The sequence below is a fragment of the Sturnus vulgaris genome, chromosome 3 (assembly GCF_052056855.1).
Source record: "Sturnus vulgaris isolate bStuVul1 chromosome 3, bStuVul1.hap1, whole genome shotgun sequence".
Taxonomy (NCBI): Eukaryota; Metazoa; Chordata; class Aves; order Passeriformes; family Sturnidae; genus Sturnus; species Sturnus vulgaris.
The window spans coordinates 27,158,048-27,171,396 of record NC_142245.1 but is presented as its reverse complement, the minus strand read 5'-3'; the positions used below and the strand labels follow the sequence as shown (position 1 = coordinate 27,171,396).

The window sequence follows — 13,349 nt, the reverse complement described above, 5'->3', positions numbered from 1 at the left end:
TTATATATTTGAATATTGCAGGACTAATAAGAGATCAGTGTTGGGCCACCACTGCATACTATGAGACACTATCACATTAAAAAGTAGAATATCACACATAAAGAAAGCCATTAAAAATATATTGGGACCTTTATTTTCCTCACTCTTGAAGACTTTTTCCAATAAAATTAAAGTGCCCCCATTAAAAAAAATTAAATTAACAAAAAGTTATTCTTGATTGCATCAGGTGTCATGGGTTAGCACACATGTTCAACTGAACAGTAATATGTCTTTGGGAATATTTTTTTTCCCTCAAGCCAAAAGCAGACAGAGGAAGGAAGAACAAGGAACAACACTGTCACAGCTGTGATTACAGTGGAGAAAAACATTCCCAAACTGGATTTAAACTACCCTCTTCAAGTACATGCACATCTTAAGTTTCATAGCTTGTGCCCAGAAATACCTCAGTAAAATGATCTGCATGTCTGCAGCTCCTTAATTTAAAGCTACTTCAGATGGCTCTGGCCACCGTTTAAGGACTGTAGCAGACATATAACCAGAAGAAGATAGAATACATTTGTTTTCTAAGCAAAATAAGCTACTCTATCATTTTAGACTCATCTCTTGGATCAAGATAACAACTATTACTCCTTCATTTCACTGCCGCAGAGCTGATTTGGATGCAGTGGATAATGAAAGAGAACTACCACCATAAAACAACATAATCAAAATCATGCCCTTTTTCAGGTGGAGGCAAATAAAACATCCATCATGTTGGGCCTTGCATTTATATCACTTTACGTGATGAACAATGACCGAAATTTATTTGGCTTTCATGTGGCCTGGTTCAGACCTATCTGAACAATGAAATTAAGTGATTTTATGTACACGTCTAGATTGCTTTAATGGGAGTTTTTATTATATATGAAATTACACATTAAAACATATATTTATTCCTTATAACATCACATGCATATTTTTTACCATGATCTGATTTCTATCATATGGTGGTGCTAAATAGAAAAAAAAATGTGTTTCACCTCAATTTTGAACATGTCTGTATTTTCCAGGGACAATTCTAAGAAAATTGCAAGAGGTTATGTCTAAGGTCACACGGACCTACAACAGTGGATTTCCTTAAAGCATGAAAGAGAGATCTCAGAACTGCAAGTAATAAATAGGGTTTTGATAAGCGCTTCTCCAGGAAAATAAGAAATTCCTAAAAAGTTTTCTGTGAAGCGCCTTCCTCTTCATGTCCTGTATTACTCCATACTTATAAATAATAAAAAAGGAGACTGATAACAGTAGCTTTATGTAAGCAAGCTTAGAAATCACGCTCAGATAAGTGCTTTTGACCTAAATCTTGTAGCGCCTCGATCTGACATACAACCCCACAACTGTGAAATTCTGTATGAGATTTAGCAGTTTGAAGCTGCCAACTGACCCAGCCATAAAGCAGCCAGAGATAAGGATTTACAGTACGATATGATACAATTAGACATTCACCTCCTATTTATTTCAGTCCATTTCAGTATATAACCTATTTAAAAGTTGCAGGCTTTTTATTAAAATGTAAATGCCTGTGTGCTGTATATTTATAGGCAGCTAACAACAACAAGAAAAGACTCTCATAAATTAGATTTCTGTGAATGAAAAGGGTAAACAGGAGATGCTTCTGCAAAACTCTTCTAGACGTGTAGAGATAAAGGATGGTTCTACCACACAAAATAATCAGATACAAAAATAGCTGTTCAGAAACAGCACACCTAAGGAGTACTTTAATCAAACATTTAGGTTACCTGCCAAAAGGACCATGATCTCTTCAAAATGCAATGCGGATTAAAGTGTTATCTAACACAAGCAGAAAACTAACCTTGGAGTGGAAGTTCGAAATGTGTTCATCATAATTTTCATGTCTTTGGATAGAGAAACCAGCTTTTTCAGCTAGATTGCAAAACTGGTTTAAAGTATTCCCTCGGAGTGGAGCAAATACCATTGCTTTTCCCTGGAACATTAAAAAGAGAATTTATACATTTTTAAAACTGGAAGGGAACCAGATATAGCATGCACCTGACTAAGCTTTTAATATAGTCAAGCTGGAAAAGTAAATTGTTCTCTTGTTAAAATACTAAAATATGGTAACATGAATAATTGTTCAAAATATGCAAGATTTCTGTGATTAAACAAATGCAATCTAGAAAGTAATAAATAAATATTTTCTTTAGAAAACTGCCAACTGCAATACATCTGCTTCTTTTCATATAATAATGGTGTCTGTGGATTACCAAAATAAAAGACAGAAAAAGCATACAAAACATACACTCCACGAAAAATCCATTTGTTAGCTCATGACCATGCGAAGACTGTAAATAATGATTTTCTTTTTTCTCTCTCACACATAGAAGAGTACCTCCCATTCGCTGTCAGTGGAATTATAACATATAAAACAAGGCAAAATGGGAGGCAAATCAGACCCAATCATTAATTTTTTGAAGATATTTTAGACTACCTGAGCAGAGCAACTAAGTTTGACCTTAAATTGCATTTAAATCAAAAATTAATGTTCCTGAATATGCATTCTGGTTGTTGCAAGATGATCAGGCCATTTATGATGCCCAGGCAATATATTATGGTCCATTACCTAATTTTTTGTTCATCCTTCTGTATTTAAGAAAACAAAAATGACTGTACCTTGAACTGATAGACTTTAGACACTCTCTGCAAAGTACTTGCCCAAAACCTAACCTACTTGATAGAGCATCTCTTGAAGTCTTATTTGCAGAATTAATTCTAATTGGCTGAATACTGTGTTCTGTCACATGGAATGAAAAGTGGTTGAAGAGCTGTAAACAAAGGTTAATATCAGCCAACAGCATATCACACTGAGGGAAGCCACGAAGTTTACTGCAAGTTCCTGTATTTAACTTCCATGTTAATGAGAGCTAAGATTAATTTGTGAGGTGCTGTAATCAAGCAAAGAGACAAAAAACATTTTTGGGGATCTGAAAAAGTTGTGAAAGGATTAGATGCTGTGGAATTACATTTAGCTTGAGAAAATGCAATCAGTAAGCATAGGAAAAAAAGTGATCATTACAGAGAATTTCAATAGGAGTGATGGAAAGTTACACTGCTGACACAGACACTTAGTGAGGAGAATAGGGAACAAATCTGTCTCTCACACATGCACATGTACACCAGTGAGGCAGCAATAAAAATGCTATGTCAGTACCTCTGGTGCTAATGTGTACTTAAAAGATTCTAACCATTAACACCACAACACTCTATTTATTCTCACAACAGCCCGGTGAGATAGGGAAATGCTGTTACCCTCATCTTTCTCATGGGAAATTTAAGCACAAAGGAGCCCTAGGGCAATACCAAAGCAACTCAACTTCTGTTCATTTGTTGTAGCTGCAGCTTTAATTCTGTGGCAAAATAAGAGGTGCTAAGGGGTGTAAGTCCCACTGAAGGCACTGGAATTGCTTATGTAAATGCTACGTCTGAATATAGGCTCAGCTCAGGATGAAAAACATTAAACACAGGAAATTCACAATCGGTTCCCTCACATCCTTGGCATGCTTTAATGTCATCAGACAGAAGTGGGCAGCAAAGGGAGCCTTCAGCTGAGGATCCTGCCCCTCCTGCTGCCATCTCACGCTCCCCAGAATGTTGTTCTGCAGAAACCCTCCCTGGCATAAGAAGGCCAAGACTCCTCTGGAGAGGCTCATTCTCATGATCACTGTAATGGGAAATATGTCCCTCATCCAGGGCTCACTGACCATATGACTCACATGGGAACTTCAGATGTGGCTCATGAACTGCTCGAGGCTACAGACTCTACACTGGCCGCTGATCCAGCAGCTCTGATGAGATGCTCACATAACAGCACCCCTTGGCCCCATCTGGGGTCAGCAGTCCATGTGGTCATTCCTCCTCATATTCTCTGAAGACTACTTACAATGAAATTTGAAAGAGAAATACAGTAGAATGGAATGTAACACGGTAGAAAATAAGTCTTAAATCCAGGCAGAAAATAACTTTGAAATAGGAGAATAGCTTTTATGGAAATCACTACACAGTTACTGTTGGCCAGCTCCTTAGTTGGTGTAGAAACCTGTTAATCTGTTGACTAAAACACCTATGGATCTTGCACTCACCAAGAAATCATGATTAAACTTTAACACCACAGTGATCTCCTCACAACTGGCAGGTATTGTGGTCAATTCTGGTCTATCACAATCTGGGTTCAAAGCACTTTTTTGTCATCTGCCCAGTCTCCAGTCTAGTGATTCTGCTACCAGTTGTGGGGCTGCACTCACATTACTAGTTATGAAATGCTTTTCATTCTTTAGCAGCTGTACAATAAAAAAAATAGACCAGAGGTCTGATTCTACTCTTGATGGATTATTCCAAGTTTAATTCTAGTTCAAAAGCGTCTCCTAGGATGACGCTTAAAGGATGATGTTTAAAATTCAAAATGGCCTCGCCTCAGATGGAAAAACACTTCCAGCAAACTTGTGAACAAAACACAGAAGAAAATGCCAGTTCTGATAGTTTGAAGTGTCACTAAAATGCTACAGGAGGACAACGGGACAATCACAACGTGACTATGACTAACTTTACTCATCAATTTATTACAAAATAAATGGTTTTATTTGCTGGTACTAATCTCAGCTCAACAACATCCCATTGACTTTACTGGAATTTTGAATGGATAGGCCAGAAAATAATCAAAGCCTTGATAAAAAATTGTTCTTAATTAGGAAAATATGCAAACAAACAAATGCTTATTCTGAGATTGAAATTAAAAGTAAATTTTAATGGTATAAAAAAAGCCCTAAATGTTGGCAAATCGAGTCAAGAAGATTGAGAGAAATAAAATATAGCCATCCAAGATGAATTTGTTTGATGGAATATTTCTGTGTCTAATCCTTTGAATGGGTTTAAAGGTGAAATTTTCCTCTGTACCAAGTTCAGATAGAACTTTCAGCTCTCAGTAACTCTGTGAGCTGCTCATTCCTTTCTGTGAATTTCTTCCTGTGCCAACACAACTGTCTATGGGGACAATACTAGGAACCAGATGATTGAAATGATCAGAGTCTTGTTTCAAGGAAAACAAAAAGTTACCCAAAACACATCATTCTGTGCCATAAGAATTCTAACAGCCAGAAATATCATCCTTACTGAAAAAAAAAATATAACAGATAAATTTTAAACAGTAGGAACAGAGGATGTGTTCTGAATCTCTGCTTCAAGAGAGTTTTGCAAAGATATGTAATTCTCTTTTACTCCACTTCTTCTGTTGGTATTGTTGGTTATTGTTGGTTATTGTTTTCCCCGGACTCTTCTAAACTAGTTGTATCCCAGTTATATTTGAAAAATGACTTGCATTTAGGTATTCCAATTTTATCATTTTCCTCAAAGTATTTTCAAAAGGAAATGTAAGTTCTAAATTTGAGACAAAATAATTAATGCAGAAGAGTAAATTTAATAAAAGAAGTTTATGCCTTAGTTTGGGCATAAACTAATGCCCATAAACTATTCTTAATTATTGCAACTGGAAAATAAGTTCACTATTGATTTATTTACCCTTTAAAAGCCTAAGTATAGTGCCATTTAGTAAATTGTCCTGTGACGTTATCCTTAGATTTATACAGGTTAACAAGAGCAGTGAAATTGATGTGACTGCATCTTTTGGGATCTTAAATGAGCATACATTTTTATTTGTGATTTTCAAACCATGAAGGCATATGCTTGAAGGCTTCTCTGCTGAACATGTCATTTTTGGACAAGAAAGCTCATTTAAGGTGTCTGTACTTCTAGCTCCCATCCTATACAATAGTTTGCTGTCCTCTTAGTTATAAATAACAATAATTTTCAAGGCCATGCCATAACTGGATATCCATCTATACAGCCATTCATAAAATGTATTAGGCAACTGAATTGATTTAAAAAACACAGTTTGGATAGGGGTCCAAGGCTCTGCAACAGATATTCCTGCATGGAGCATGAATTTCTTATACTAGCTTTGCTGATAAGAAGTAGGAACCATTTGCTGTGCCTAAAATGCACAGCAAATAAGTGCTAGGTTATTAATACTGATTATGCTCTTAATCACAATGTGCAGAAGCAAACATGACTAGGAAGACAGGCAACAAAAAGCCATCTCCCTTTACTCCATCTATATTCACAAAGGAGTGTAGCTCATATGCTCAGAAATACAAAGGCTTGTTCTGAATTTAAATTAGCTGATTGGAGTTAAAGAGAAACCAAGTCAGACCAGGTTTGTCTTAAAGTCAGCCTAACAACTCCACAGTTACCAGGGCACCCCTTACACACTTCTCTTCCTCCCACTCATGCTCTTCTTCCCCAGTGGGAAGAAGAGCTCCCCTTTCATGGAGCTCCTCTTTCATGGAGCCAGCAGAGCAGCCCAAGGGAATACCTGAAGAACCAGTCGCTGACATTGATCTGAGCTGAAAAGAAGTTTTTGTATTTTTTTAAACTGGGATCTGCTTTGTGTTCCAGATCACCTGTGGTTCCAAAAATTACTGCACTTTGACAACTGTTGGTACATCATGGAAGTCAGAATGCATCACTGAGCAGGAGCTGCTTAACCTCTTTTTACTGCCACTGACAGAAATACCTGGGTAACCTTTTCCTCAGGGTGGCTACATTTCTCCTGTCTTCCTGGCAGCCTTGCCCCACAGCTCATTAAAATAATTCAGTCTTAAGTAACTTGCCTTAGGTCACTCAGGAAAGTCTATGATAGAACCAAGAATAGAAACCTGATCACTCTAAGCAAAGAATGGGATTACTTACACAACTAAAATGACTCGGGTTCTTAAGCCTTTGCACGTTTGGGTCTTCTATTCCTTTTACAGAGAAAATCTCTTGTACAAAAAGTACATTACAAATTTTAAATAAAGTTCAGAAATGCTTTGTTTTCAAATAGAAAATATACCTTATTTGAAGATTTGGATGTTAAACATGAATGATGTAATTTCTATTTCAAAATCCTACCTAGAGCAATTACTTAATGTTTTCCCCTTTTCTTCTTTTGATATCTTCCCTTTTTTAAATATTTGAGAAGATATATATATTTTATACATGCATGTAACAGACTTTTTTTGCCTGTCTCTCTGATTTAAACAGCCTAACAGATTTAGTCTGATAGAATATCTCCTGAGTAACACTCCTGTAGAACATGTAATCATTTTATGAAGAGCATAATTTCATTATTTTCTAAGGTATAAAACATGTAAACACAGGGCTTACTTAATGGAAAAATGTTTTAAGCCACAGTATAGATATAAGGGATTTGTTCATTTTATATAAACATAAATGAAAAGGAAAAAATATTCTTTCATAATAAATAAATACACAATGACAAAGGTTACAATTGAAGGGATTAAAAATGACAGAAGCCAACATAAAAACTTTCAATATCGTATTTTACTTTAATATGAAGACATTATTATCAAAGGAAAATACTTGAGAAATGCTTTGATAAAAATAATCTGACGCTATCTTTGAAGCGGTTTCATTTATTTTACTACCCACTGTGTTCCTTATCAGAAGGCCAAGTATAAGAAGTTTCCTAGTTTATGATTAGGAAAGAATCTGATAGATTAGAAGACTCAATTGAAGTTGGACATAATAAGTATTAAAGTATTACATGACATTAATCCTGCCATTCCATTACTCTCTCAATCATTGTGCACAGACTAATTATTCTGAAGCCAGTGTTCAGGAGAAAATAGAAACATACTTACACTGGGTTGGAGTAATCTCTTTATTGCATCAACAAGGCTAGCTCTGTACTGGTCCAGAAACAGGCTGACATTGAGAAGAGAACAGAATCCAGATTAAAATGGGTTTTCAATTCTAATGATACTAATGCAGATAAGTACAAGGCTAATTACATATGTTTACACAATGCTGTAAAAGAGAAACTGTGGTCTACATTTCTAAGCAGTTCAGGTACTTTTAACATTTAAAAAGACATAAAATGAAATACAGTCTAAACTAAAGCTAAATTATCAGCATGAACCAATTCTTTATATAGTTGAAATTCACCAATCATACATGCTAGCTATTAAAAGAATACTGTATCAGAAATGAGGATCAACATAAAAAGTTATTATTTTACACATATACACCAGGGGAATGGAGTTTTAAAAAATGTTTTCTATTGTATTTCAGGTGTTACTATTAAGGGTATTTTTTTTCCCTTCTACCTTCACAGTTTTGGCATTAATTCTTACCTATTATACATATTTGCTATATTTCTACATCTATCTCTATCTATCCCTATAAAGATTTCCAAGACCCTGCCTCCTCCCTCCCTCCAACGCTGTTGAAACACAATGGCCCAGATTGTACAGAGTTGTCATCTCTCAAGAGTGCAATCCTTCATCTCCAGCATGGGTCCCGCAAGGATAGCAGCAGAGTCAATTTTCCCATGCAATGTTGCCAACACGCTCAGCCCTATTTTGGTGTGATTACCTCATGATTTGAGGGGATAATTCATTCTTCATGCCCCTCAGTACCTTAATGTATATACTAATAGTGGCAACCAGGGTGCCAATCACTCTTGACTAGATATTTGTGGACATGTAGTTACTGTGGATGAGTGCATTTACAATGGTTAGTGAACAACCATCTGATAGCAACTGATGCCTTTCAGTCCTTACTACCGTGGGCTGCATTTATATTGGTGATTCAGATAAGAAACTCTATCAAGCAGGCCACAGATAAGGTGATTTTTTTTTTTAATTTTTTTTTCTTCCCCCATTTTCTCTGTAATAAAACTGCTTTCCAGCTTGTGTCAAGTTCAAGTTTCATACTACATGGCATTTTGTCCATTCTCTATAGTTTTTTTTAATATACTCCCCTTCCTTTTATTCTCAAACTTATTTTCTGAAAAGATGTGGGTAAATTTTTTTTCCCAGGTTTGAAATTCTAAAGGAACATAAAGAATATATGGAAACATTGAAGAGCATAAAGTAGCCCGCCAGCCACAGGCCTTTCATCAAGAACAGAAGATCTGTGGATATTTAGGTAAGGACACTCCACAGCTACCAAGAATACTGTATTATATACCATAGAGTCGAGCTGCCGTGCAAGAATTGTGAATTTTTGCTACTCTGGAACAAACAAACTAAACAAAACATGCAAGTGGTCATATTTCATTAGTAAAAACCTCACACTGTTGGGAAAATGTGGTAGAATGGGTATCTATATATATTGAAGAACATTTAATTCAGAAGTATGATCTTCTGAATTTCTCCTAGAGAATATGAAGAATCAGCTAACAATCTTCCTGATAGGCTGGCTTACAAGAAAAATTAAACTTGAGCAATTGACATGACAACTCCCCCTCAGCCTAGATTTATCTTCCTGGAAGAACTTTACTGAAAACATGGGTGCTTAAATTTAATTAGTTGAAAAAGCAGCTCTTATCTCTGATGTCTCTTGGGTGTTTTAATGCCATTCACCTCATGTTGATCCCTATAAAGATAGATGTCGTAAGACACTACATCACTGGGAACTTAACTACCTGCAGAAGAAGTGGAATACATGATTCCTCTCCCAAAAGAATAGGGAAAAGTAATTAATTTTCTTCCACATGAAACATTGCAAGCATGCACACATTTAAGACTTCCCGGGATCCTATGTAAACAGAAGTACATTTTGAATGAAAAGTGCATTTATAATATTTTTGTTACTGAAAGCAGTGTAGTTGAAACACAATCTTGGAGAAGCTTAACAGCATTAAAATCCCTTTTTTGTGGACCTGAATAACATTCTCTTGCTTTTGGTTTTTTTCAATGAAATGAGGGCACAACTGCTGCTACCAATCTTGCTCCTGTACAATGAGAACTACAGGCCTTTGTTTACCAAAAATTGAGGGTCTGAGAAGTTAATATTTTTCTGACCAACCCCAATTAATATTTTGGTGCATGGGAGGTAGACTCTTATCCCTCTTTGCTTAGGAAATCCAGATAACCTGAGACAGTTGCCCCAAGTTGTCCTGCCCTCCAAGAGCCTGTCCCTGGGAACATGATCTACTCCAATTGAAAACAGTTTCTGGCACTGTGATTTCCAAACTGCTGCTCTGTGAGCCATGTACTCTGACCAGAAGGAGCAGAGAAGACTGGAAGCAAAGCTCCTGCTACCCCAGGAAACATCTCTATCCTCTCTCTTAGTCAGGGGATGCCTTAAATGAGGAAAATCCTGAAGAAGTCATTAGATAATCTGTGCTGCAGACAGGAACAGCATAGGATTTGGCCCACGCAAGGGGATTTAGTCACGCAGTTTTTCTTACCAGTAAAATTGTATAACTAAATATTACCACAGCATACTGAAAATGTCCCTGAGAGCATCCTTCAAAACTCACAACATGTGTGTTCCTGTGTCACCTGCTCTAGGTGACCCTGCCTTGGCAGGCAGGTTAGACTTGATGATCTCCAGAGGTCCCTTCCAATCTTAACAATTCTCTGATTTTGTGAACAGCTCAGTAAAATTAAATAATGCATTTTTCTAAACCACTCACACTCAGTTCTCACACCTCTATTGAAATTTAGCTTAAGCTTGCCATTACTTTAGTGGTAATATTTCATGTTTATATATCTCAGGACAGGAATAGCAAGGTTTTCTTGGGTCAGCAAGGAAGTTTCAAATCACAGCAGTAGGAAGGTGAGAACACGGGTGATGATTTGGCCTTTGTTTAGGTAATGTTCTTAACCTGTGAAATGTGGATGAACAGGCAGGCGACACTGTCACCTCTCTACTCTCTTTTATTAAAATTTTAAATTGCCATTAAAACCAAAATGAAAATTTATAGCAAAACTGCAGAGAAGTAGCAGTAAGCCACAAGGAAATAAATTTAAAGAACCAAGTAGATTCTTAGTTTGCTTCACGCTAATATCCTTTCACCTTCTGCCTCACAACAAGGGACCTATGATAGGCTATGATGTGAATTTTGGTTTTTTGCATGTTCTGCCATTGGTAAAAGAGTTGAGTTTACAGGTGTACTTCAGATATGATTACATTCATATGCAGTGTCTAATGTATAGAGCCTCTTATTTTTTTGTTCACTTTCAACTACATAGGTGATGCAAACTAAAAAGACTCTTATTTCCACGTCATCAGGTTCCAATGCACTTGAAAGTGTATTCCAGAAATCAGGCCTAAAATGAAGACATAGAGGTCTTACTGCATTCCTGCAAAAAGATCTCCTTATAGTAAGTGAAATAAACTAATGGAGACAAAACTGACACATTTTAAGGTATTTAAAGAATATTTTCAGTTCAGTTCTACATTCCTGGCAAAGCCACAATTCCCTGTGACCAGCAAAAATCTCAGCAGTGAAAGTAATGTGGGATAGCTCCCCCTGGCCTCTGTTATGTGAATTTTTATGCATGTGCTAAACTTTAAGAATAGAATCATTCTAAGTAAATAAAGTGGGATATTACGCATTTCCAAAACAATACGGGGCTCTAAACCTAAGCCTCTACATCAAATTATTTGTGAAAATTTGCTTCACAATAATATGAAAGATAAAGTTTTTTTATTGTCTTAGTCCTACTGGCCTTTACTCTCTCCTTGGATTAAAAATCTCAGAATTTTTTTCCTCAGTAAAGAGAAGTATATACACTATTTAAATAATCAGAAATCTGAGGCTCTCAAGAGCTTTGGAAGAGTCTTGGGGTTGGCCTGTCCATTCAGGCACCTGTGATTTCTCCTTTATTCAAACTTACAATATCAGGACCTGTATGACTTTATATCCACAGGTGTAGGCCAAATGAAAATCAAAAATTCTGACAGGCCTCATTTGGCTTAAAATTCCCCCTGAAAAATATGAGATGGCTGGATATGTTTTAAAGATTCCATTATTTCAGTATTTGTTTTACTGTATCCTTCTTCCAGGTGTAGCCTCATATTGATTTTTTTTTTTACTTATTTTTATCTAATAGTTGACATTTTAAAAATTATCTTGGAACTGCTGAACCATGAAACTATTTTATTGTCAACATCTTGAATGGTTAAATAATGACTAGCTTTCACAGTTTGCCTCTTATTTATTTTATAATTTAGTTGAGCTACTAAATTTAGCTGTTAACTAATAGACTGTTTGTTCTGGGAAATAACTTATTTTCCACTCCTGCACACAAGGTTTATGAATGTCTGACTGTAAATATATGAATATAAACATATCGCTGCTTGCTGTAATCATGTACATTTTTACTTGAATCTCCATATGGATTTGGAATATGTTTATGAATAGAGCTTGTTTTCATGTAAATGGGATCAAGCAGTACCACTGGTTAGCTATTCAGAGAATCAGACAATATCACCCTTGCTGGAAATACTTCAATAAAAATTTATCCATGTACCTAATATTTGAACTCAGATTTTTTGCTTTCTAGTTCTCTATTCTAATCTCAGATTTTATTGACTGACAATGAGCTATATGATGGTGTTAAACTAAATGCAATCTATTCTATCTGTTTTTATCACTGCATACTTCAGGTTTCAGCTGAGACGCTAGAAGAAAAGAGACTTTTTTTTTCCTCTTCAGTGGCAGCCCAAAAAAATTCAGAGAGCAAAAATCCTGCCAACAGTTCTCAAACCAATTCTATATCGCTGAAGAGAAATACATGAAAATGAAAAGAAGATTTGAGTTTGATAAAGCATGGAACATTTCCTTCCTCAGCCTTTTCATGTACCAGAAAACCTAGTGTCCATAACTAAAAGAATTATTTCTAAAAGAACCAAACAGTAAAGGGATTTTCGCGTTTATTAAACTATACATATATCTATGGGCACTTACAATAAGAAAATAAAAATCATTTGTGAATAAACTTACATTCTTTAATCTAACCTGCACATTTCTATTTATTTTTTAGAACTCTATAAATATTTATACACTTACCTGCATGTTAAGTGCTTTAAAATAAATGTACAAAATGCAGGGATTGCAAATGCATTATGTATTTTACCTGTCATGTCTGATTCTTTGTTTCCTAAAGAAACTACACTATTTCCAAACAGACTGGCAGGGGTATTAGGCCAGAATATTACTGAAAAAAACAACTTAAGTCTTGCTCCACTCTGCTGTACTCCCAGCACAAATAGGATGACATGGTGTGAGTATCAAGAATACAAGAGACAGCACAGCCAGGTTGTTTTGATATTTGTGTGAAGAACAAATTTAACTCTAAATCTCTTGGCAAGACCTTGCTTCACCCACATAATCTGGAGAACATCCATATGTGAGCCTTGTCTAAGCCTCCGAGAAGACTGCTGCCCTCCTGCTCATGTCCGCCAGCACTCTGATCTGACTTTCATACTTAATCTGATCTAAT

General features: G+C 36.0%; 1 protein-coding gene across 1 annotated transcript in view; it reads right to left on the bottom strand.

Moving 5' to 3' along the window:
* CAMKMT (calmodulin-lysine N-methyltransferase) overlaps positions 1–13,349 on the bottom strand; it is a 210,501-nt gene that overhangs the window by 6,199 nt on the left and 190,953 nt on the right. The window contains exons 9-10 of the mRNA XM_088161254.1: positions 7,752–7,815; positions 1,853–1,984 (exon numbers count right to left, since the gene is read on the bottom strand). Coding sequence (XP_088017380.1) covers positions 1,853–1,984; positions 7,752–7,815 — 196 coding nt within the window. The remainder of the gene's footprint in view (positions 1–1,852; positions 1,985–7,751; positions 7,816–13,349) is intronic.